The sequence below is a fragment of the Globicephala melas genome, chromosome 7 (genome assembly GCF_963455315.2).
Source record: "Globicephala melas chromosome 7, mGloMel1.2, whole genome shotgun sequence".
Taxonomy (NCBI): domain Eukaryota; kingdom Metazoa; phylum Chordata; class Mammalia; order Artiodactyla; family Delphinidae; genus Globicephala; species Globicephala melas.
In genome coordinates this window covers 30,691,060-30,718,586 of record NC_083320.1, presented here as the reverse complement: position 1 = coordinate 30,718,586, position 27,527 = coordinate 30,691,060, and the positions used below count along the sequence as shown (strand labels likewise).

Sequence of the window (27,527 nt, the reverse complement as noted above, 5' to 3'; positions counted from 1 at the left end):
AACCTGAAATAAAGGTAGCTTAAACAAAATTTACCTTTTCTAAGGACAAATAAGTGTGGAGATGGCAGTCCAGAGTTGGAATGGAGGGTCCACCATCAGCAGTGAGTCAGGCATCCTCCATCTTTCTGCTTTGCCATCCTTCTTATGCGGATGCTATCTTGAAGCTGTCTCATGGTCACAAGATGGCTGCTGGAGTTCCCTCCATCACTTCTGAGTTTTAAGAAGTAGGAAAGAGAAACAGTAGAACAAAAAAGTTTCTGCCTCCCAGATGAGCCAGATTTTCTCTAACCTTTCATCTCATTGGCAAGAAAGCTGGGAAAGAGAGTTGTTTTACCTAGTCATAAGGTACAAGGAGACATAAGGAAGAAGGAAAGAAAAAGTAGTAGGAAATTTGAGGAAAAGCACAAAGCGCTAAGACAAAAAAGTAAAAACATTAGGAACTCTATAACAGAATAACAGGGAGGGTGCATTTTGGATTGCCAATCCACTGTGATATTTGACACAGCCTACGTACCTACCAAACGTCTCCGTGAGGAAATGTTTGTGTCAGAATTGGGCTTCTGCAACACAACCCACATTAGGAAAGACCTGTACTTTAGATTAAAGTCTTAAAAGGAAACCAAATGATAATCTGATGGAGACTATGAAAGATGTTTGTTCCATTTAAAATTAGAGCTTGCTTTTATATTTACTTCAGTAAATACTTCTGGGTAGAATTTCAGATTTAGAAATGCTTAGAAGCTGTGGGTCATTGGACAAGTTACTTAAGCTCTCTGAGCCTCCACTTCTTCATTTTGCAAAATGAGAGCTAATTATACTTACTTAACATGGTTGTTAAAAAGGTTAAATGAGAGAATCGTGCATGTTGATGATGCACATGTAGCCCAGTGTGGTGGCACCTAATGAGCAGGCCATACATGGTAACTAGCATTTAGTTAGCCAAGTCATATTGGTAGTAATAGTGATAGTATCTCCTGTGCTTATGCTCCTGTAGCCGTGAGGCTGGGTGCTTTGGATGGCATGCTAGGAAGTGGTATCATTATATGTTCACTGTCTTTCAAGGGCTCAGGACGTCTTCCGTCAGGCAATGAAATCTCCAAGTGTGCTGCTTCATGTGCTTCCACCTCAAAACCGCGAACAGTATGAAAAATCCGTCACTGGACCTCTTAACATTTTTGGTAACAATGATGGCGTTTTGAGAACAAAGGTGCCACCTCCTGTCCATGGAAAATCAGGAATAAAGACAGTAAATCTCACAGGAACAAGCAGTCCTGAGGAAGATGCATCAACTTCCCTGCAGCAAGGCAAGAGCCCCCGAGTACCAAGACTAGGTAGAAAGCCATCCTCTCCCTCACTCTCCCCGCTCATGGGGTTTGGCAGCAAGAAAAATGCAAAGAAAATTAAGATTGACCTAAAGAAAGGTAATTATTAAATTATGCTTAATAGCATTCTATTATTGTAACATGTAAAATTGGTTAAGAGAAATGCATTAAGGCTAATTTTGTTAATTCTCCCTTCATTTAATTGAATCAAAGAATAGATTTAAGTGTATACTGCAGTAACTTAAATTTCTTAAAATCATAGTACTTTCTTATTCTTTTTTCTGGAGAGTGTACATTATTTGAAGCAAGAAAATTATAAAGACCTGCTGTGAAATAGAACCATTACCAACTTGGTAGGAACAGAGTGTTATTGTATCACAACTTAATACTAAATATGCACTGAAATTCAGTTGTCTGTTTTAAGCAAGATTAGTGATTTTTGAAGCATCCTTTAGTCCAAGTCCAAAAAGCCAATATATTGTTTCTGGTTCTCTAAGAGAGTTTTATACCAGCAAAAAATTATTCCTCAGCAAATATGTAGTAATTATTAATTTCACTAATTCAACAATGCAAATAATTTTTCAAGTATTCTTAATTTCAAAAGCATGTATAACCTTTTTTCTTCATCTTTTTCAACTTTTTCATCCATTTGCAGCCCAGATCAATAAGACTAGATCATGTGTGTTCATAGATATTTATGCAATATTATACATACACACATACACATTCATGAATTTCTGCACTTTTGTTTTATTTTGTAACTTCTCCTGATAATCCCTTCCCTCACTGCAACCCTCTGCAACCCACTGTGATTTTCAAGACTCCATTCAAAAGAAACCAAGATTTTATGGATTCTTATCTGAATTAATAGGAAATGTAATGATCACAAGGTAGTTTTAGAATACTTATTCACATATATCTAAAGCAAATTACATGTACCTTTAATTGGGATATAGAGATTATTCTGAAAAACCCTCTGGTCAAAATTTTGTCCTCCTATAAGAATTCTATACAGGGAAGAAAATGTATCGATAGGAGGCACAATTAGGCTTTTTATGTAAATGCATCCCTTGTGCTTTTCATACAAATTGTGCAGCTATGTATAAAACATGGGGTTGAGTGCTTTGAGAATAGATAAATCAGACGTGGAATGTGACCTTAAAAATCCACCAAAAAGCCTTGAATGCAAAAATAAAGAATATTACATCCCACACCTGTGTTTTGGGAAGATTAATCTGACAGAAAAAGATATACTAAAGAAGAGAGCATACAACAAGGGAGCAGTCAAGGGTGCACGGTGTCTGTCTGAATATAATATGTATGCCTAAATTGCTGACTGGATGTAGGCAGGAAGAGAGAGGAATTACTGTTATTGCTGAGGTTTTCGGCCAGGGTGGCTTGTGCAATGGTGATACCATTACGAGAAATTAGAATTTTAAGTAGAAAAGGCAAGGATCTGGGTTGGAGAAGGAAGTTCATAGTGAAGTTTAAAATGCTTGTGAAAGAATGTGCATGGTAATATCCTGGAGACTGACACCAGAGAGATTAGAGACAAACAAAGTGATGTAAGTGTCATCTGTAGGGAGATGGTAGTTGGAGACAGGAGCATGCCAGGCAAGTCTAGAGGACAAATTGTTCCAGATCCTTGGGGAACATCTACGTTTATGTGGGAGAACGATGGGTAAGAGAAAGAGTGACAGACATGTTGTGATCAGAGAGGCAGGAAAATAATCAGAAACTAAAAACATGAATACCAAGGGGGGAGTTAATTTCAAGAAAATGGTTGGTGAGAAGTGTCAAAGCTAGAAAAGGGGAAAGATCAGAACAGGAAAAATGACTGGATATGGTCATGGGTAGGTAGTTGGTGATGGAAGATTGAAGAAGTAGTAGGATTGACGTAAGGATTCTTTAGGGTAGAGAAATCTAAGCATGCCTTCACATAGAGTGAAAAAAGACATAAACTCAAAGAGAGAAACTGGAGATGCAAGAGAACGGGACAGGAGTAACAGGAACGAGTGATGGGACAATGGGATGCAGTACACAAGGAATGGAGACTCAGGGGGAGGGGGAACCACAGGCTGGCTAGTTGATTGAAAGCCTGACATGTCAGATGGCCTCTTGCTTCTCAGGAAAGTATGAAGTCAGGTTATGGTTTACTGAGAAATCAGTCTCCCAGGATAACATGTGGTATTTCTTCTAGGACCTTAGTAAACAAAAGTGTTATATATCTACACTGGCCCTAAATTCACTGTGATACAATCATGGCCTGTAAGGCACTGTAATCTGTAGTTAAAACCAGAAAAACTGAAGCATATTTAAAATATTTACTGGAATGTCAATATTTCACTTATTCTGCATTGGTCTAAATTAGGTGGATTTAACTCTAAAATTGAATATAATATTACTCCTGCTGAAGGTGACCATGTGTTTTCCTGGTCTTATATACTAGGACCTGAAGGACTTGGTTTCACTGTGGTTACCAGAGATTCTTCCATACATGGTCCTGGTCCCATTTTTGTAAAAAACATTTTACCAAAGGGAGCAGCAATAAAAGATGGCCGCCTACAATCAGGGGACAGAATTTTGGAGGTAAGAATTAGAATGCATATCTTCAATAAAATCTTTCTTGGTGTTTGAAATAAGTATATAAAATGTATTAAATTTTGAATTCAGTATGTTGAAAACTGTACTTATAGACAAGATAAGGACTTTAATTAGAAAACTGGTTAATAAATAGCCTATCTTTGTAAGTCCTCAATAAGGACCATGATATGGGGCCAAATAATATTGAAAAGTTTTCCCTATCTCCTCTTTCTTACTTCTGCCTCTTAGATTCCCTGGGGAATTTGGGTCAAATCCACGAGTTCATCATATATTCAGTTAGGGCTAAGGATTTCAAAGTTGCACCCAAGCCCTTGTAACTGTTTCCTTAAACTTCTCCAAGAGTGGGTCAGCCTGTCTCAGGTTGGTCTATGCATATAGAGAAGTATTTGGAATACCCAAAGCAAGAGGCTTTTTTTTTTTTTTTTTTTGTCGTTTATTTTTGTTTGATAGCATCATCTTCTTGGCTAAATATATACTGTCAATTTACCTTTCAAGAAATCATATTCGTTGAAACTGGCTGGTTCCATTGAACTTTCTCATGGCATGGAAGTAGCACTATAGCTTTTTATATAGTTCTAGATCATGATAGAAAATGGGCCAAATGACTAATGTAGCTCCAAATTACAATCTCCAATAATCTATGGGAACCTGATGACTGTCATTTTCTAAACATGGAAAATTGTAGAATTATAACAAAAAAACTTACGCCTCAAGAATTGACTGTGTGATAACGGTCCATTTCTCCTGTTTGTATTCGGCAGAGAATGGTAACAGCTAAGCATTTGAAATCAGCTTCCTTCCTACTTGAGGAATCATTCTCTGGTATCTGTCAGTTTGATTTGTCCTTGCTAAGAATGTGATGTCTTAGGGAAAACTGCTGATGCCAATTACTGAATGTCTGAGACTGTCCAGCACCACAATAATGATGGTTGGTATATTGCTAGCATCATAAACGTAGTTGGTTTGGGCTCATGTATTCAGTTTTCATCTTTCCAGAGCTTCATTGATCACGGGAGCCCATTTGCTGCTTGCTTTCAAAAACCATCTAGGGCAGAAGGGGATGGCAAGTGTTTTAATTGTGGCTGCTCATACGGTTGCCTGCATTAGGTAAATGGCAGAGATGTCACTGGACGAACTCAGGAAGAGCTCGTGGCCATGCTGAGGAGCACCAAGCAGGGAGAGACGGCATCACTGGTCATCGCCCGCCAGGAAGGAACTTTTCTTCCCCGAGAGCTGGTAATGTTCAGATCACAGTCTTACTGAATTTTCAATACAGAACATAATACACTCAGTGAATTCATAATAGCTGAGAAGTGAGTTCTAAGTCATGGGCTTCATTTGTTAAAAAAAAAAAAAAAAAAAAAGTGAATCACACTTACAGTGTTTTGCCCCTATTTGGGGTATCACTGTTTTAGTGATGATGATGTAACGATGCAGTGAGGTAGGTAACTGCAAACAGTGCTTCAAGTGTACGAATTCAAACACCCTTCAAGGAGGCAATTTAACAGTATTTGATGAAATAAAATGCACATTGAGTATGTGCTATGGGCTAGGCCCTGTGCAAAACACAGCCAGCAGAAATGTTCATGGCCCTGCCTTAGTGCAGTTAGCAGTCAAAGGGAAATTAAAATATAACCAAGTATTTAAAACGGTGATGAAGATTATGAAAGCAAACTGCGGAGTGCTACAGTAATATATAACAAGGGAATTTAACCTAGTATTGAAGGCTAGGAAAGGCATCTCAAGAGAGAGAATTTCAAGTCTTATTAAAAATGTGTACGCTTTAAAAAAAAAAAAGTGTACCCTTTGACCTAGTAACTATACTTTTAGCAATTTGTCCTAAACTGATCATCAAAGATGTGGAAAAAATTCTTCTATATTGATTTTTTTCTCCGGTCCTATTTATTATAGTGATATATTGGGCATGGTACAACAAGAAGGTACTGGTTAAATAAGTAACTGGATTGCTTTCCAATGAAATATAGTAAGTACTTAAAATGGTCTCTGTGAGGAATTAATAATAATATGAGAAATGTTCATAGGATATTATTAAGTAAAAAGTTGGGTATAAAATGACATATGCAGTATGACAAATTACATTAAAAATCTTTTCTAAAAAGCTGGAAGGAGATGCACTCAGATTGTTGGGATTATGAGAGATTTTTATTTTCTCTTTTTTTTTTTTTTTTACAATGAACACATAATATTTATTATTGAAATATTTAAGGAGGCTTTAGAAACTTCAAAGGACTTTTATGGCTAATAATAAAGTAGAATAGATGTGGTCAAAGGACTTCTAATTACCCTTTGTTTTTTATTTCCTTTGAATCTATATAAGAAATGACAAAGGCACATATGGGTAATATGATAGGTTCCCCGAGTTAGATCATCAGAACAGTGAGTGTTGAGAAAATTGAGTATAGTTAACTTGAAAAAAAAAAAGTTTAGTACTGATAATTGCTATCACATATATAAAGAGTTATTGTATGGATTGGAAAGTAAATTTTAGTCTGTTTCTTCAGATAGTTTATATCCATTAATTTATTTATGCATTAATCCAACAAACAAGTTACTGAGCATGCGCTGTGCACTAACTTGGAGGTTCTGGGGATACAAAAATAATTAAGACTAATTTCCTGTCCTATGTGAGCCTGTTCCAAAACAAATAGTTGGGAGTGATAATGTTACAAGCACTTTCTAACTGTTGAAGCTGTCCAAGATGGAAACAGGTTATTTAGCATACTGAAACAGAACCTGCCTCACCATCTGTCAAAGATGCTCCAGAAACAGTTCTCCTGTTGGTAAGGTGATAAGACTAGATAACCTCTAAGATACCTACTCTGGGTCTAATATTCTGTTACATGTGTTTATATCCATATTTGAATATACAGCCTTCCTGAACCTCCTCTCTTATATATTAACCCTCCTTAGTACTGGCCAAAGGAACCCCTTCCTTCCGTGTTTCTGTACCATGGAGTTTCCTTTCGATCCTTCGTTATCTCTCCCATCATCTTATCCATTTTTCCTCTTGTCCTCTTTTATGCTTTGAGAAGATCCATGGTAAAATAGGAAAGGGGAGATGCACTCCCCACCTCCTTTCCGCTAGTGGACTCCTCCACACTCAGCGCTTTGGAAGGCAGAATCTTGAGTTACGGCCTCATCTCCTCACTGAAGCTCCCGACTCTTCCTAAAGAGAAATGCTGTCAAAACTCGAAGTCTAGATTTTTTTTCTCTAAATTCAGATGGATTCTATCCCTCAATCTTTTATTTATCCAAAGACGTTGGTCTTTCTCTGCAAGGGTCAAAGTGAAAAGAAACAACACAAAAGGGGGCAGCATGGATATATAGCAGGAAGCCCTTACACTTCTTATTTAATTCGTTGGTTGCTGGTGATAAAAGGGGTTAGAAAACCTCAGTAGGACTATGTACTTGTTTCAGGGATAGGAGAACTAAGAAAGAAGTTTTGATTGTGTATTCTTTTGAACTGTGGTCCTGGGAGGAGTAAAATCCTGCATATAGAGAGAAATATTCCAGGCAGCCCCTAGGCATGCGGAGGAACCCAATAGCAGAGCTCCAGCTAGGAACTCCAACACTCACGAGTCCCTCGTTCCCCATCTAACAGTTAGTTATACCCCTTTTCCATATGTCCTCTAGAATTCCCAACTGCACAGCTAATTCCTTCTTCCTGTAAGCTCTCCCAGCCCCCCTTATCCTCACCGGCTCCCACCCCTGCCCCCAGTAAGGGGGAAAGGGATGCTGATCTTATTCAAGTTTGAAACTCTGGAAGCATTTTTAGTCAAAGACAATTACATCTAGAAGTTAGCAAATGGAATAATAGAAGTTTTGGACTAAAGGGAGCTGAAAGAATCTGTGAGTCCAGCTCTACTTTTGTAGCTGAGAAAACAGAGGCTCAGGGTGGTTGAGTAACCATGGGCCATGTGTCCATGGGCCCACAGTCAGCAGGAACTAGATGCCTAGGTTTCTTAGTATTTACTATTGTCTCTAAAGCTCAACTTCTGTCCTTACTACCAACTGTGTGATCCAGAGCAGATCAAAAAATCATTCTGAGGCTCAGTCCTCATCTGTATCATTAGATTTCTGTGACAATTAAAAGAGATAATGCATGCAAAGCTCTAAGTGTTGCTTCTGGTCAATTGTAAGTACTAAATATGTTAGCTATACTTGTTTCTTCTAGTACATTACCACTTCTGTGGTATTGTAAACACAATACTGCATAGGTATTATGGGGTAAATAGATTTATGCAGGCTTACCTGGGATTAACCACTATTTTGAACCTTGATTGTTTTCTTTTTCATTATTTTAATATGTATTCTGGTATCCAAAATACAGAATTACAGACAAAATTTGTGTAACCCACCAAATTTCCAAGACAGGCAGTCTGTATATATTATTTCACTCTCATTTAATATAATTTAGTGAAATTGGATTTCTATCCCAGAAAGTGATATCATAGGCCAAGCCCACCAGGGAGCATATTAAATTAATTGTGCGACTATGAGATTATAAGTGAAAATAAATTCTTTGTTCTCATCATTTTCTTTGTTATACAAAATTTGGAGGGCATGTGGTTAGTGTCCATTCTCTTAGAATTCTCTGGCAAACAGTCTCTTTGAAAAATATTTGACTTCTAACTGTTCAAATATGTGGAATATTCTTTGTAACCACAGCAAAGCAAGGGCCTTTGAGGCTAACAAGCACTGAAGTAATGTGGACCCAGAATCTTTGTTTTGGAGAAATGTGGAATAATATTATTTTTCCAGCCCAAATACCTGTCTTGAATGCTAAACAGCAGGAACTCTGCAGGAAGTTTATAAAGAGGTCATGTTTGGCATTCATGGGCTATTTCAGTGGGAAATACTCAGAGTGTGGCACTGGACTATTTGAAAGCACAGAATAAAGAAGAGTGTGCGACGTGATACATCTTTGTATTTTTCTTTCAAAAAATTGAAGGTGGTATCATTTTGGTCTCTTCTCCCTTATTGTGATTGATGCACACACTTGACTTGCCATTGAAAATCTGGCAGGTTGAAGGAAGGACAGCACTTCCTGCTTTTGTCTTGTTCTATCTCCTTTGAAGAAAACAAACTGTTTATTGGTTTCCTGTTCAGAGAAACTGTCCTCTCCCTTTTGTTAAGCTGTGCTATTTCGTGAGCTCTGTACCCTCTTAACAGCACTGCTCTGCCTATTTTCTGACAGTTAAATCTTCCTTACTTCCTTGTTATCATCAGCTTCCTGTGAAGTCTTAACGCTCACAGCCAAGGGAGCATGTGGTCAGCAGTTCCACAGGAAGGCCCAATATAGGATGGTCTCTCGAATGTGACCCTCTGTCATTCCAAAGGCCTCAGCGTCCATTTCCTGGTCATTTCTCCTGACTTGCCACATCAGAGAACTGTGCTGAACGCTTGTATTTGCTGGTCCATGTCTTCCTTCCTGAGTAATTGGTTAGTATCACAAGTATAGCAGCACGTTTAGCCAACTTTCTTTCCATCTGTGGCAGTCTGGGTTGAAAATCAAATGAAAGGAATTTATATAATAACATCATTTAATAACATCATTACTATTTAGCTCTTTCTAGTATTTTTACCAAAAGCACTGTGCTTCAAAAGTAATCTTTCCAGAATCCCAGTCCAGAAGATCCTTTGTTGTTCTCATCCCCTTACTGGGTGAGAGTTTATTAAAGAGGTGTTCACATAAGGAACATTTTTGCAAAAGGGACTTTGAGATTAGTGTTGGTAATAGAATCAGAAGGTGAAACTGCTGTATCTGCGCCTGCACTTGAAACAAAAACTATGCTACTTATTCGGTGGTTTGTTTGGTCTGTTCTGTGAGAGACATGGTCTGCAAGTTCTTTTCCATCCCTGATACCTAAAATTATTTTTGTCTTGTGCAAAGTGTCAGATAAAGCTCTCTTTCCATTCAGAAAAGATTCTGAAAAACTAAAGGTTTTCTATGTATTCCACGCCTGTATTTTTAAGGACTTCAGAGAAAGCAGCACTTTATTATTTGCCACGTATGTGCATGTACGTGTACATGTATGTGGCTGTCTTCTTTTGTTTACGGGGGAAAAAAGAAGTATTCTGCCATTTCATTGTTAACCTGTTTAACGTTTCATGTTCTGACCTGCTGCCTTATCTTTAAATTATCCTGAAAATCACAGCAAACCCTGGTGGGTAAAACAAGCTGAAAAAATTTCAAATGTCTTTATAATTTCTACCTGCCACGTTTGCCCGCTATTAAGCACTGGCCTCTGCAAGGGGCAATACCTACATTTCAAGCCAGCAAGTTGCTCCTGCCTGGAATGATTGAGATCCCAAAGTTAGCCATGTTTGTCATGCTGATCTGACCTTCCCTCAGGAACATCGCTTTTGCTGAGAAAAAACTGATGCATGCGTATGTGGAGGCTCCGTTAATAGTTGCTGAGATCGGTGTATTCCAGCACTACCGTTCCACCAGTCCCGGTAACCACCTTAGCAAATGGCATATAGCCCCAACCCCTTCACGGTTTACTCTATCTTCTTCCTAAGTAAAAAATTCACACCTCAGATGTCAAATTATTTAACATCGTGAACCATGCAAGAATTATAGCTTGAAAACTTAGATGAACCTCATTTAACTGACATTTTATTCCCTTTGGCTATTTGATTCAAAATGATTCCATGCTTAATTAACCAAGGTACTTAAGGAGGAATGAATATTATAGTGGTTATTTGTGGATAAGTAGCAGAAATTGAAGGATGGTTTCAGAATGATTTTTCTACCTAAACCAAGGGTGCAAGAGTTATGTTTTAGAATTTAAATAATTATGCAAAAACCAAAATGCATTGCTGTATTTTATAGATTCTCCAAGTAACTCAGTTCTATGACTTCAGATGGAGTCCTTGCTAAGATACAATCTCCATTTCTGCCTCTTTCTACAGTAATTTCAGTTTCCTTCTTACTGCATTTCTGTTCAACCAGTAGTCAAGGCTCTGCAGCATGGCCTCCAGAATCAACAAGATGTGTCCCTGTCCTCAAGAAGCTTCTAGCCCATAAAGAAAAAAGAGTGATGAGTTGATCAAATTATGCAAATAAAGTGTTACGGGAATTCAAAGTTGGGGACCAAAAAACCTTTAAGAACCTAATGGTATTGGAGAAGAATCTTGATGATTGAGTAGGATTTCAAAATGCAGAGCTACGGGGGGAAGGAGATAGCGTCTTCAGATACTCAGAGCCTGGAAAATACGAAATACATCAAGGAGATAGTAAGTAGCCCATCCTGGTAGATTACTGAGCAAGGAGCTATCATGAGTAGTATTGTTTGTAAGGGGTGAAAAGGTATTAGGATACCTGCTAGGATCTGTTGCAGTTCACTAGACTGTAATGACGGGGAGCTTAAGAGCTGGGTTCAGTCAGACCTGGGTTGAATCCTGGCTCTCCTACTGATTGGCTGAACGGCCACAATTAAGTTACTTCCCTATGCCCCCACTCATCACACACATGGGGATCAGATTTTTGTCTACCTTAGAGACTGTTTGTTAGCATTAAATGAGATGCATGTATAGGGCACATAGAATGGGATTCAGCAAATGTTACTTGTTATCGTTATTGCTCATCTAAATGAGAGAGATTAAGTGCACAGTTAGGGCTCCCCACTCATTGGGAACAGAGAGGGGTATGGAAATAGAAAACTTTGGCTTTGGCATGTGATAGATGTTAGGGTAATGGCATGAGATATATCCAATCTGCCCAAGTTTTAAGTTTGGATCTCAAACCCAAGTTTGAGTTCTTCTATCTAGAGATAGAAGATACATAGGCAGGTTTGGAGAAGAAAACGATTATTTTTGGCCTAGAATTGTGTTCCTTTCATGGATCCCAAGCTGGTCTATGGCCAGTGATCATTAGCATTTTTGCCTTCTCCCTGCTCTCTAGCCATTCCAAACTTTTTTATCACTTGTTTAAAACATTACCAGTGCCCTCTCTTTGTCAGTCAATTGCTGTGAGACTTCGTTCTCCTTAGGACACCCCCTCCCTTCCCTCTCACTGTACAACTCCTTAAGACATTCACTAACAGAGCCTCCTTGAACCCCCAAGTCTGGGTTATGGAGCCTCACTTAGTTTTCCATTTATATTCAAAACTTACCATGCTTCTGAGTCACCTTAAGAACTGTAGACAAATAACAATTAAGAGTCCAGGTTTGGGAGTCTAATGGGCTGAATCCCTGCTTCACAATCTTACTCAACCTCTCTGTCTCAGTTTCTTCACTTGTCAAATAAGGATGATGATAGCACCTACCTTGTAGGGTTGTTGTGAGAATTAGTTGAGCATGGATGCTAACACGTGGCAGGTGTCGAATAGTATTGACTCCTGTTATTTCCCCTGCCTGGTGCACACTGTGTGCTCAGTATATATTTGTTGACTGAATAAGTGAAAGCTATGCATTATTAAAGTAGACAATATAGAAAGCTGGAAAAGGTATTGCTAGAACAGCTATTATATATCTACAGCTATCTATATCTAATCTGTATTGAATGCATTATCCATCCTGCTACAATCATTTTAAAACAAAAAATATGCAGAGACTTCCTTAGATATCAGGACACTAGCAACTTTAATTACACACAAGACAATGAGGATAAGGATAGTTAGTATTAAATGTAAAGATGTAGACATAGAGAATGGACTTAAGGACACAGGGTGGGAGGGGGAAGCTGGGGCGAAGTGAGAGTAGCATCGACATATGTACACTATCAAATGTACAATAGCTAGCTAGTGCGAAGCAGCCGCATAGCACAGGGGTATCAGCTCGGTGCTTTGTGACCACCTAGAGGGGTGGGATAGGGAGGGTGGGAGAGAGAAGCAAGAGGGAGGGGGTATATGGGGATATATGTATGCATATGGCTGATTCACTTTGTTGTACCACAGAAACTAACACAGTATTGTGAAGCAGTTATACTCCAATAAAAATCTATTAATTTTTTTTAAAATAAATGTAAATGACAGTTTAGGTAGTTTAAATTATCATGAAGAAGACATTTGCATGGTCTAGTTGTACAGTTTATTTGTAAAGACATATAAAAACAATAAGTATAAGTACTTTTTATTTTAAAACATTAGAGGTATTTTTGAAGTATTAAAAGTATTTTAAAGTACTTTTAAAATGTTTCAATCTTGGCTACAATAACGTGTTAGAACAATGGTCCTCAAAACATGGTCTCAGCCCAGCAGTATAGCATCACCTGGCAACTTGTTAAACATGCAAATTCTCAGGCTCCCTCCAGAGCTAAGAAATCAGAAACTCTAGGGGTGGAGCTCAAAGATGTATTTTAACAAGCACTCCAGATAGTTCTGATGCTCCCTCAAATTTGAGAACCACTGGAATAGTGGTTTAGTTGTAGAGTGTAATAAGGCCTGTAGGATAACTTACTGCCTGTAGCTGACTAGCTTCAATAATCACATTTTCAACTTTATCTTTCTGTTCTGCAAACAATTTCCTGCTCTGTGAAAAGTATTCAGTGAGGGCTACCCTGGTGGCACAGTGGTTGAGAGTCTGCCTGCCGATGCAGGGGACACGTGTTCGTGACCCGGTCCGGGAGGATCCCACATGCCGCAGAGCAGCTGGGCCCGTGAGCCATGGCTGCTGAGCCCGCGTCCGGAGCCTGTGCTCCACAGCGGGAGAGGCCACAGTGGTGAGAGGCCCGCGTACCGCAAAAAAAAAAAGAAAAAGAAAAAGGTATTCAGTGCAAATTTCAAGCGCAATTGAGTTACGTATCTTGAGCCACGTGCCCCTCATTTTGGCAAAGGGCCAGTACTGAACGCAATCCAGTTACTCAGCTCAATTACACCTGACTCATTTAGGCAAACTCAATTGTACTTGACTTTTTCATGCCCAACTCGATTGTGCTTTAAAATTTTCACTCTCAATTTGATTGTGCTCAAAGTGTGTTATGTGCCACCTTGTAACTTGTAGATTTAGACACATACCAAAGGGAGGTACTTTTAGGGAAGCTTAGAAGATTGGGTTATTGGCATTTGTTTGCAGTTACATTTATTTTATCTCCAACATGGTGTACTGTAGGTAAGGTATCCTCCACCGGCCCCGTGCATGGACCATAATCTACCATCCCCATTCTGCTGTGTTGAATTCAGGTCAAAGTTTGTAAAGTTCCTAAGAAAGTAATCCTCGTGTACTGTCACAGAGCCACTATGCTTAGTTGTTCCCATTTATCTCATTTTAAAGGTGGCAAAAAATGAGGCACAGAGATATTGCCCCGTACCAAAATTTATACTGTTTGTCAAAATCAGAAATATTTTTAAAGGAAGACTTCCACCTCACTGAGATGAGCATCGTGCCTTCTCACTTGTGCTGTGTACTAAAAGACCAGACCCTTAATCTCTGCCAATTTTTAAACGTGCATTCAAGAACCCACAAGGCTGAGGGATTAATAGTCATCTGCTACTCCCTGGGAAGTACTCATACCTAAAAGAATTTTACTGAACCCTTGTCAGCAAAATCTAGTCTTGATAAAATAGATGATGATAAATGCTCTGGTTCAGCATTATTAAAACAGATGGTGGAAGTGCTGGCCATTTTGCCTGGTTGTATGGCTTCCAGGTGTCAGAATGAAATACTTAATGGGTTTTATCACAAGACTGGTTTTGTTGGAGTGCGGAAGGGGTTCAAGGAGGAGTGTTCTGTGCTGAAAAGAAGCTCTCCTGACATTCAGAGGACTGGGGCCTAATTACATTCTCTTGCAAAGCTAAGGATGAAGAGCCATGAGATCTGGCCGTACTCTCATGGCACAAGACATATGTCTTATTAGTGGCCACTGTGGCCATGATTAGGCTTCCGGAGGCTAGAAAAAAGAAGAGTTTTCTGAATATACATGTTTAAACAGCTCAGAAAAAGGAATATTGTGACCAGCCACAGACTGTATCCTTCTTACTATCCAGTTAGCAAAATGTTACCAGTAATTCATGCCAGCTGTTGCTATGGAACAGCTGGATAAGAAGGTGTTACCAAGCTCAGGGATGACCTTGATTTGCCTAATTACCCCGATGCCTGTGATCAGTACATTTGTTAAGGTACATTCGCTGTAAGATAAGGAAATGCGTTCATTTTGTAAAGGATATTTAAAGATTAAGGGGAAAAAAGTACTTCCATAATTGGTTGTGGTCGACTTTTCCAGCTGTTATCAAAGTAAATACCACACATGTGAAACTGCCGCGAGAGTCCCTTTCACTTTGAAAGTATACCCAGAGGTTTGAACATGTTGCATCTGCCTGTTTTTCAAGAAAATGTGTGATCTTTGTCGTTAAAGAATATCAGCTTAAGATTGTTACTTTTCTTTTTTTTTTTTTTTTTTTTTTCCTAAGGGCTGATAAAACAGAGATAGACACTTAAGTAACAATCTGTTGCCACTTACCTCTTCCCATGCCCCGTCCCTAAAGATTCTCTGGGCAATGACTTTTAAATATGTTCTCATTATTTTTAATGAGTGTGCAGAACGTATGATGCATAATGCACCAGTAGATAGGTGCCCTTCTACTGAACTTGTCAGATATAATAAAACATCGAAGGAGTTAAGATGCATTTTTCTTTAAGATATTAGAATTATTTAAATTAAGATGCCCAAGTACAAATCATGTACTATTCAATTCCTGTTGCTGCCTAAAGAAAGCCCCACGCCAGTCTTAGTTCTCTCTTTAAAAAAGAATGTTTTATCACAATGTTAAGAAGACAAAAGGACATTTAATATTGTTATATCTCTTTAAGTATACCCTTCTTTAAATCTGCCCCAATGGCAGGATATTCAATTATAAACGAGCTCAATTATGTTTCCTGGCCACTTACTGAGTTATATGAAGGACTTGTATCACCAAGTCTTTCCGTAATTAATTCTTTGCATTTCTTAGAGACTTAGGACCTAAGGAAGGATTGTTTAACAGCTTAAAATGTTATTTCAGTTTTCTTAGATTTCCTCTTTCTCTTCTTTTCCTGCTTCTCTCCATTTCTTTCTTGCTCTAACCTATCATCCTGCCTTTCTGGAAGCAAATAACACTTAGTATGGTATCTCTCAATTGCAGAATATTTTTATTTCTATATTACATTAAAATGCCAGGTGGTGACGAAGAGGAAGGTAATAGTATATATTATGTTAAAGTACATTAAAATGCCAAGTGGTAGATGAAGATGGTGGTAGAATGGAGAAATATATCATCCCCAAGAACAACAAAGCCTCCCCTTGCTGGTCTCTGTTGCATAACTATTGGTGCCTCTGGCTCCTGGTTTATGGAACTGTCAGCCTTAGCACCCTCTACGTGTTACAGACTTTCAGCCTGACTCAACAGGGCTCCCTTCTCTCCTTCCTAGCAGCTACATCTTTCAGCTGTAGACCCTTGACTTCCCGCTGGAGGGGAAAAACACACAGAAACAAACAAACAAAAAACCAGAAAGTGGCAAAACACAAAAACACCCAACCACAGCATGTTACGCATGACTTGCTTGCACTCCATCTCCCTGAGATCACATGCTTCTCATCCATGATACACAAAGAGAGACTGATGTTCAGGAGAATTGTCTTCTTGGGCCTCCCTTTCCCTCTATGTCTGGATCTACATTGATGATAACGGGACCCAGTTGTTCAACAAATATTTACTGAACATCTGTTTCCAGTTCAGTTGATCAAATACTTATTGTTTGTTTATGCTAGGTGTTGTACCAGGCACTGGGTATTCTAAAATGCACTAAATCGTGATCCCTGAACTACCGGAGCTTATAGACAATGCTAAGCGCCGTTAGAGAAACAGGGTAAGAATATGGCATAGTACCTATCATCTGTGGGGAAAGCTAGTGGGAGGGAAGTAGGTGTGCAAATTTAAGGAAGAAGCTGAGAGATTAATAGTGAACTAGAAGTTAAAAAAGAAATAAATTAATAAGGGTTTTTAAATCATGAAAAATTTCATTTATGGGGTAGGACTTTGGTTGGGCCATGGATAAATTCAAAGAAGCAAAGAGGGAAAAACTTCCAGGAATATGGAGAAGCATGAGCCAAAGGCAGGAAGGAAAACTGAGGAAAAGGAAGGAGAGAAACGAAGCATCTTGGTTATAGTGATATTCTTGTTGGCTACTTATGCTATCACAGCAAAATTTGCAAGTCTATAACAAGGCCATTTCTAGGGATAGCATAGGAAATTCCTCAAATGTGAATTTAGGATCTATTTGAAGCCCTCTTTTATAAGGTCTTCATTTATAAGTTTTGTGTTTGGGCTTATTCGTGTAGCCTACATTCAACTGGAGCATCTGCTGGGCTGGAAAGTCCAAGATGGCATCCGTTACAAGGCTTTCAGTTGGTGCTGGCTGTTGGGTGGGGCACTTTGGTTCTCCTTCATGTGCCTTCTCATCCTCCAGAAGGCAGTACATATTCCTTACATGACATTCTCAAGACAGCAGAAGCAGAAGATGCAGGTGTTCTTAAGGCCCAGCCTTGCAAGTTGCACAATGTTACTTCTGCCTCATTCTCTTGGCCAGAGCAAGTTACATGGCCAATCAAGATTCACAAGAGAGGTGGATGGATTCTACATTTGGACAGAAAGAGCAGTAGTCATGTTTCAAGAAGGCATAATTCACTGGGACCAATATTACAGTCTCTCACGTTAGGTTAGGAAAGTTGGTGAGTACACTGTTCTATAGCAGAATGAGTATTGGTCAGGGATGTAAGATTAATTTACCGGCCCAGGGCTTCCACTGGATGGTTGAGTTTTTAGAAAGGCCATTTAACTTCTTGGGTCTTATCTTTCTGTATTGTATTCACAAAACTTTTATCGAGTTCTTAGTGCAAATAGAGTGCAAGAGATAAAACGTCTATAAGCCATTCCCCTTTCCCTACTTTGCTGTTTAGCAACATTTTAACCATGACATTCTTGCTAAACATAAATTGCTGTCTCTATTCTGGATACTTCTCTCCCTAGGTGAGAGATATGCTTTTCCCTTTTTTTCCCATCCCATGTAGAGGTTTACTCTATAGTAGACACCCACGACCTGGATTGGGGACCAGGAGTCAGGGTTGGATAGTGTAGATAGTGATAAACTAATAAATACTAAGATTAAATCATCAGAATAAGAAGTATTTTGACAGTAAAATGGGAGAAGACTTTCCTTATCTATAAAATGAGAAGACTAAACTAAATGGTCTCTTAGATCTCTTCCTACTGGAAATTTCTGTGAATTTCTGTGCATCAGATCTTGGCATGACACCCCATAAAGACAGTGCCTGAATTATGAATAATCTGTGTATATAAATGGGCAGCAGGAGTCCACCTCTGAGTGTTTGTTCCACAGTTCAGAATGCCTTGGGAGCTTCTGACCTAAAGAATGCCTTCTCCTAAGTAAGTGTAGAGCTAACAAATTGCCAACAGATATCCCTCTTCTGGCCACCTTTTCAACCCCCTGCCATCGTGGTGCTTGTTGCCATAGTAGTTAGTAGACACAGATGGAGCCCTTCTTCTAATACTCTCCTGACACCACCATTGCTATGGGTACCATAACAGACTTCTCCCATAGCTAGCTCAGAAGAGAATGTGTTCCTTCTTTCCTAAATTGGAAATTTAGGTGTATTTTCCCATAGAACATTCTTAAATATAGTCCATCCAATAGAATGTAAATTCCTATGTACTGTTATGTTTTGAAGATACTGCAGAGTGAACAAACCATGCTGGCTAATTGAAACCTAGGCACAATTTACCAGTATTTCTTTTTAGGAAAATAAAAAATCGAGTCCCAAGAATCAAATTTACAAACCAACTTACAGCATACAACCTGTTTTCTGACTAGAAATTGCCTTGTCTGTACCCACAGTCACAGTTTATTTAAAGCTTATTTCCATTACGCATAGAGAAAGGTGAATGAATTACAAACACTATTCATTAATATTTTGGCCATCCTTAATGGAGTAAAAAAAAAAATCTCTGGGTTCTGGATCCTTCTATTAGAAAAAGATGACTGTGTCAACACTAGCACCTTGATGAAAACTTGGCAGGTATTTTCAACGTAATTATTAATGCAAGCCACCTCAGTTCCTCTTGGGTACTAGACAGGTTGTAAATAAATTATATAAATAAATATTAATGTAATTATCAACTTGATAGTTTTATGTGCTGTGTAGGCATGCAAGAAAATTAAAGATGAAGGCTGCTGTACTTGTTCACGTGTGAGGACCTACATAAGAGTGACTTATTCCCCGTATGGTAAGGAGATAGATCGAGCACTAGATCGTACACTAGATCGAGCCTTATCCTCAGCTGCCTGAGTATGACTGTAAAAATATATATATGTAATTTTTCATGGTGGTTAAGTTAATAACATGCCACTATAATTTGTGTACTTCTTTTTGTACTTCTTTGTGTACTTTGGGAACCAAATCATATACATCCTAGCTGGAAAGAAAGTAAAGGCAAAATACCTACAAACAAGCTAGAGGCTTAGTTTTTTAAAAGCCCAGTCTTTGCAGTCAAATAGTAGTTCAGAGGTTCCTCTTTAACCTGCAGGGTTTCTTCATAAAAGAATACCGATAGCATGTAAATGTCTTACTTCCTTCACAAACCTTTGAAAATGTAACCCAAAGATTGCGTTGTCTCTCACCCTCAGCTCTCAGTAGCTCTCTAGGGAGTGGGCATGTCTTATCAGGCAGGAGCAACCAGGCAAGGGCAGCCGGCACATTGAGAGGCCAGGGCAGCATAGTGGTCAAGGCCACTGGGCAGGTAGTGAAAGGCCTCTCGCTGTGTTAAACAAATGCGGTTTCCTTCCCGCCTTCTGCAGGAGCTAACTTTGTTTTGCACTTCTCTTCTGGTATAAGAACAGTAAGGATTCATAAGGCCATTCTGCCTGTGTGGAGATGTGCATTAGCTTATCATAAACCCACAGATAAAAAGTGCAGTGGTCAATGAGAACAGGCATTCTTGGATGAAATAAAAGGTTTAATTGAAAGTGCTGTCCCATGGGAGATAGGTGATTGAGCGTGGTATTGTCGATATCAATTACCATAGACCAGAGAGTGAAGAAAATAAAAGGAAGACCATTCTTTTTTTTTTTTTTTTTCTGAGTTCCCAAATCTGTTTCTCTTTAAGAGGAGGTGGGAGATTATCTTAATAGGATGCTAAGGAAAAAAAGTGAGCTCTTGTTCATACACAGTGTTCTTAGAACACTTATAAAATTCTAGGAAGTTGCAGCTGAATTTACTACTAGTACAGATATTTTTTATTGGAAGTTAGAGATCTAGACAGAGTACAAAGTGTACTGATGCTGAATAATGGTTAAAATTGATAAATATCTATTGTGTTGAGTTATATGAGTAAATGATTTGCACTTACAATTGTAGAAATTTTTGGTTCTTTGATTATGTCTCTCAGCTTGTTTTTTTAGTAGGTTGGGTTTCTGTTCTACAATGTAACAGAAAAGAAAAAAATAAGTTGAAGAGGCTTTTGAACATACGGTCCCCATTAAACACTAAACGGCTTGCTTTGTATCACTAAGATATGGCTCCCTTATAAATCACGCATATTTGTCTAGCCATGCCCTACTTTTGATGTGGCTAAAACAATGAGATGAACTCTACATTCATAGAGACAAAGACTGGGATCAAGGACTGCCTTAACAAGAAAATAATTGGTCAGGTGTCTCTTTTACCAGTCATTAACATATTTGAATTAAGAGTTTGAGTTTCCTTTAGGTCAAATAGAGTAGAAAAAATATTCTGGATTATCTGTGCCTAATGTGCAATACATTTGAAAGGACAAAGACAGGGAGATACCAAATATATTTAGTATTTTACTTGGTGTTTTACACAATGCTGCCCAATTTAGTTAAAAAAAAAAAAAACCTGTCAAAGCAACTTTTAGTTTATTTGCTTTTCAGTCTTATTTAGAACAAATGAATTCGCTCAGTAAGTGAATTTAAACTTCTTAGACAATTGTTTAGGAGTGGACATAGACACAGTCTTAGGTTTGAATGTGAAAAATTGCTTTTTTAGGGTTAATTTGAACAGGGTAATTGCCAAGTAGTACCAGCTGTCATAATAAAGGAGAAGTGAGTGACAGGTTTACTCCACCCCATATCAAAACTCAAGAGCGGATATGGTGATCAGAAGAGCCAAAATAAATGTGAGTTCTTAGAAACATTTGCAAGCTATTTTCTTGCAAAGCTCAGCCCTTCATAGGCATCAAAGTACAAACATGTCGTGATTAAGCTTAGCACTATTATAGAAATGAGAAAGTGGGATCACTGTTGCTGTAGATATCCCAAATGCACTACCTAATACTCCGAAGTTCCATTAGGTGATGGTGGTGACAGTGGTCTATATTACAAAGTATTGGGACTTAACTAGCAGTTTTTAAACTACTTTTAATATTAGTGAAAATGTCACCCATTTGAGCTGCAATAGAAGAACTAACTGATGCAGCACTTGTCTGCGATGCTCTTTAATATTTACTGCACACTTATTCTCAGGCATTCATTGGAATAGGCGCTAGTGGCATAAATAGAAGTGAAGTGGACCTTGTTGCCCTTGAAATCCTTGAAGATTTATATAATAACAAATAACTATAATGTGATTAGTGCTATAATTGAATTATGTATAGAGACCCAGGTGAGGGCCCAGCCACAGAGAGCAGGTGACAGTTCAGCTGGGTTTTGATTGGTATGTAAGAGTTTTCAGTGGGTGTCAAAGTGGGAGGAGGAGAGAGAATTATTTTTAGAGAGAATCCCACCTAAGAAGTAAGAGAAGCTCTTTGTAACATTTAATTAATTAACTTCAGTTCTATCTAACAAACATGTTAGAAAGTTTAGGCCAGAAGTGTTAAAACTATGCTTTTGTAGATAAGATGCAAGACATACCTGTCCCTTTTTTTGGGGCCTTTTAATGCTATTATTTCAAGAAGGGCATTATGGCAGAGAAGCATCAAATAAATAATTTATGAAGTCATCCTCTAACAAATATTTTTTATACATATGCATTCTGTCAGATGCTAAACTGGATTGAAAGTTGAATTAAACATAATACCTGCCTTTGGTGAGATCACAGTGCTATAGTGGAATCAGAACAGGCACACCAGCAAATAATTGTAAGAATAGAAAGAAAGGGATGAGAATCATAAGAAAAGGAGAAAAACAGAAGAACGGAACTCAGAGGAAGGCAAATTGTTTTCCTACTGATAAAATCAGAGAAGGAAGAGGCAGCTTGCATGCTGAGACACAAAGACTGGGTGTTTGGAAATACTAAGTAAGGAGTCTTTGATTCCATTATAACTTTGCTGTAAAATTTCCTTTGAGATGAAAATAATTGCTGCACTTTATATATATACACACATACGAAATAAAGATGTTTCCCTATGTGTATGATTTCATTATCATAAAAAGTGTAGGTCTGTACCATCAGGAAAATGCTTGACTAAAAAGATTCATTCACTCTTTATGCTTAGATGATTCTTCATTTTTCATGTATCAGAGTAAAAATGGACCTGTGATGGATTAATTTAAAAAAATTTAATTCCTTAGTAATGAACTAAATTGAGATAGTCCTTGTTTATTCTTTGAAGCATACTTTACTTTGTTGGAAAATGAAGATCGGTTATTTCAGGGAAGAAAGAAGTCCTGCTAATCCTACATCTAGGGAAATATTGATTGGAAGTATGCTGAACTTTTAAACTTCTTGTAATTACAGACTGATTTTACAGGAATGAAGACCATAGAAATTGCTCCCTTACTCTTGGCCTGCTTTCCTGTATATATAACAGCAAAGGAGAAAAACATTTGGAAGATGAATACTGAAGAAGAATAATGCAAAGTTAAAGGCAACATTCAGCAGCCCAAGCCAGTTATTAGGACTCTGGGGCTTCTGAAGAGTCCCTCTTAAGAACGTGCCAGATCCAGTGCTGGGTCGCCTCAGGCCAAACAACCAACAGGGAGGGAACTCAACACACCACCCCCCATCAGCAGACAAGTGGATTAAAATTTTAATAAGCTCTGCCCACCAGAGCAATACCCAGCTCTACCCACCACCAGTCCCTTCCATCAGGAAGCTTGCACAAGCCTCTTAGATAGCCTCATCCACCAGAGGGCAGACAGCAGAAGCAAGGAGAACTACAAGCCTGTGAGACAAAAACAACAAACACAGAAAGATAGACAAGATGAAAAGGCAGAGAACTATGTACCAGATGAAGGAACAAGATAAAACCCCAGAAAAACAACTAAATGAAGTGGAGATAGGCAACCTTCCAGAAAAAGAATTCAGAATAATGAGAGTGAAGATGATCCAGGACCTCAGGAAAAGAATGGAGGCAAAGATAGAGAAGATGTAAGAAATGTTTAACTAAGACCTAGAAGAATTAAAGAGCAAACACCTAGAAGAATTAAAGAACAAACAAACAGAGAGGAACAATACAACAACTGAAATGAAAAATACACTAGAAGGGATCAATAACTGAGAATAACTGAGGCAGAAGAACGGATAAGTGACCTGGAAGACAGAACAGTGGAATTCACTGCTACAGAACAGAATAAAGAAAAAAGAATGAAAAAAAATGAAGAGAGCCTAAGAGACCTCTGGGACAACATTTAACACACCAACATTCATGTTATAAGGGTCCCAGAAGGAGAAGAGAGAGAGAAAGGACCTGAGAAAATATTTGAAGAGATCATAGTTGAAAACTTCCCTAACATGGGAAAAGAAATAGCCACCCAAATCCAGGAAGCACAGAGAGTCCCAGGCAGTATAAACCCAAGGAGAGACCTCCAAGACACATAGTAATCAAATTGACAAAAATCAAAGACAAAGAAAAATTATTGAAAGCAACAAGGGAAACACGACAAATAACATACAAGGAAACTCCCATAAGGTTAACAGCTGATTTCTCAGCAGAAACTCTACAAGCCAGAAGGGAGTGGCATGATATACTTAAAGTGATGAAAGGGAAGAATCTACAACCAAGATTACTCTATCTGGAAAGGATCTCATTCAGATTCGATGGAGAAATCAAAAGCTTCATAGACAAGCAAAAGCTAAGAGAATTCAGCACCACCAAACCAGCTCTTCAACAAATGCTAAAGGAACTTCTCTAAGTGGGAAACACAAGAGAAGAAAAGGACCTACAAAATAAATCCCAAAACACTTAAGAAAATGGTCATAGGAACATACATATCGATAATTACCTTAAATGTGAATGGATGAAATGCTCCAACCAAAAGATACAGGCTGGCTGAATGGATACAAAAACAAGACCCATCTCTTTGCTGTCTACAAGAGACCCACTTCAGACCTAGGGGCACATACAGACTGAAAGTGAGGGGATGGAAAAAGATATTCCATGCAAATGGAAATCAAAAGAGAGCTGGAGTAGCAATACTCATATCAGATAAAATAGACGTTAAAATAAAGAATGTTACAAGAGACAAGGAAGGTCACATATAATGATTCAAAGGATCAATCCAAGAAGAAGATACACCAATTACGAATATATATACACCCAACATAGGAGCACCTCAATACATAAGGCAAATGCTAACAGCTGTAAAAGAGGAAATCTACAGTAACACAATAATAGTGGGAGACTTTACCACCTCACTTACACAGATGGACATATCATCCAGACAGAAAATAAGGAAACACAAGCTGTAAATGACACAATAGACCAGGTAGATTTAATTGATATTCATAGGACATTCCACCTGAGAGCAGCAGATTACACTTTCTTCTCAAGTGCACACAGAACATTCTCCAGGATAGATCACATCTTGGGTCACAAATCAGGCCTCAGAAAATTTAAGAAAATTGAGATAATATCAAGCATCTTTTCTGACCACAATGCTATGAGATTAGAAATAAATTACAAGGAAGAAAACGTCAAAAACACAAACATATGGAGGCTAAATAATACGTTACTAAATAACCAAGAGATCACTGAAGAAATCAAAAAGGAAATCAAAATATACATAGAGACAAATGGCAATGAAAACACGATGATCCACAACCTACGGGATGCAGCAAAAGCAGTTCTAAGAGGGATGTTTATAGCAATACAATCCTACCTCAAGAAATAAGAAGAATCTCAAATAAAGCAATCTAACCTTACACCTAAAGGAACTAGAGAAAGAAGAATAAACAAAACCCAAAGTTAGTAGAAGGAAAGAAATCATGAAGATCAGAGCAGAAATAAATGAAATAGAAACAAAGAAAACAATAGCAAAGATCAATAGCACTAAAATCTGGTTCTTTGAGAAGATAAACAAAATTGATAAACCTTTAGCCAGACTCATCAAGAAAAAGAGGCAGAGGACTCAAATCAATAAAATTAGAAATGAAATAGGAGAAGTTACAACAGACACCGCAGAAATACAAAGCATCCTAAGAGATTACTACAAGCAACTGTATGCCAATAAAATGGACAACCTGGAAGAAATGGACAAATTCTTAGAAAGGTATAAACTTCCAAGACTGAACCAGGAAGAAATAGAATATATGAACAGACCAATTACAAGTAATGAAATTGAAACTGTGATTAAAAATCTTCCAACAAACAGAAGTCCATGATCAGATGGCTTCACAGGTGAATTCTATCAAACATTTAGAAAAGAGCTAACATCCATCCTTCTCAAACTCTTCCAAGATATTGCAGAGGAAAGAACTCTCCCAGACTCATTCAACGAGGCCACCATCACCCTGATACCAATACCAGACAAAGATATCACAAAAAAAGAAAATTCAGACCAATATCACTGATGAATATAGATGCAAAAATCCTCAACAAAATACTAGCAAACAGAATCCAACAACACATTAAAAGGATCATACACCATGAGCAAGTGGGATTTATGCCAAGGATGCAAGGATTCTTTAATATACACAAAACAATCAATGTGATAAACCATATTAACAAATTGAAGGAGAAAAACCATATGATCATCTCGATAGACGCAGGAAAAGATTTTCACAAAATTCGACAGCCATTTATGATAAAAACTCTCCAGAAAGTTGGGCTTAGAGGGAATCTATGTCAACACAATAAAGACCATATACAACAAATCCACAGCAAACATCATTCTTATGGTGAAAAACAGAAAGCATTTCCTCTAAGATCAGGAACAAGACAAGGATGTCCACTCTCACCACTCTTATTCAGCATAGTTTTGGAAGTCATAGCCACAGCAATCGGAGAAGAAAAAAAAATGAAAGGAATACAAATTAGAAAAGAAGAGGTAAAACTGTCACTGTTTGGAGATGACATGATAGTATACATAGATAATCCTAAAGATGCCACCGGAAAACTACTCGAGCTAATCAATGAATATGCTAAAGTTGCAGGATACAAAGTTAATGTACAGAAATCTCTTGCATTCCTATACACTAACAATGAAAGATCGGAAAGAGAAATTAAGGAAACAATCCCATTCATCATTGCAAGAAAAAGATAAAATACCTAGGAATAAAGCTACCTAAGGAGGTAAAAGACCTGTACTCAGAAAACTATAAGACACTGATGAAAGAAATAAAAGATGACACCAGCAGATGGAGAGATGTACCATGTTCTTGGATTGGAAGAATCAATATTGTGAAAATGCCTATACTACCCAAAGCAATCTACAGGTTCAATGCAATCCCTATTAAATTATCAGTGGCATTTTTTACAGAACTAGAACAAAAAATCTTAAAATTTATATGGAGACACAAAAGACCCTGAATAGCTAAAGCAACCTTGAGAGAAAAAAAGAGAGCTAGAGGAATCAGACTCCCTGACTTCAGACTATAATACAAAGCTACAACTTCAGGACAATATGGTACTGCCACAAAAACAGAAATATAGATCAATGGAACAGGATAGAAAGCCCAGAGATAAAACCACGTATGCTCAACTAATCTATGATAAAGGAGGCAAGGATATACAATGGAGAAAAGACGGTTTCTTCAATAAGTGGTGCTGGGAAAACTTGAGAACTACATGTCAAAGGATGAAATTAGAACACTCCCTAGCACCATTCACAAAAATAAACTCAAAATGGATTAAAGATCTAAATGTAAGACCGGACACTATAAAACTCTTGGAGGAAAACATAGGAAGAACACTCTTTGACATAAACCACAGCAAGATATTTTTGACCCACCTCCTAGAGTAATGGAAATAAAAACAAAAATAAACCAGTGAGACCTAATGAAACTTAAAAGCTTTTGCATAGCAAAGGAAACTATAAACAAGACAAAAGGACAGCCCTCAGAATGGGAGAAATTATTTGCAAACGAATCAATGGACGAAGGATTAATCTCCAAAATATATAAACAGCTCATACAGCTCAATATTAAAAAGACAACCCAATCCAAAAATGGGCAGGAGACCTAAATAGACGTTTCTCCAAAGAAGACATACAGATGGCCAAGAGGCACATGAAACGCTGCTCAGTATCACTAATTATTAGAGAAATCCAAATCAAAAGTACAGTGAGGTATCATTTCACACCAGTTAGAATGGGGATCATCAGAAAATCTATAAACAACAAATGCTGGAGAGGGTGTGGAGAAAAGGGAACCCTCTTGCACTTTGGTGGAAATGTAAATTGACA

General features: G+C 38.1%; 1 protein-coding gene across 4 annotated transcripts in view; it reads left to right on the top strand.

Moving 5' to 3' along the window:
- Positions 1 to 27,527, top strand: part of PARD3B (par-3 family cell polarity regulator beta) — a 1,048,345-nt gene that overhangs the window by 543,316 nt on the left and 477,502 nt on the right. For all 4 annotated transcript variants that reach the window (XR_009564558.2, XM_060301965.2, XM_030854060.3 and 1 more), the window contains 3 exons: positions 1,063 to 1,421; positions 3,772 to 3,911; positions 5,034 to 5,162. Coding sequence is in view for 3 of the 4 variants with exons in the window: in XM_060301965.2 (XP_060157948.1) it covers positions 1,063 to 1,421; positions 3,772 to 3,911; positions 5,034 to 5,162 (628 nt within the window). In the remaining variant the exon portion in view is untranslated. The remainder of the gene's footprint in view (positions 1 to 1,062; positions 1,422 to 3,771; positions 3,912 to 5,033; positions 5,163 to 27,527) is intronic.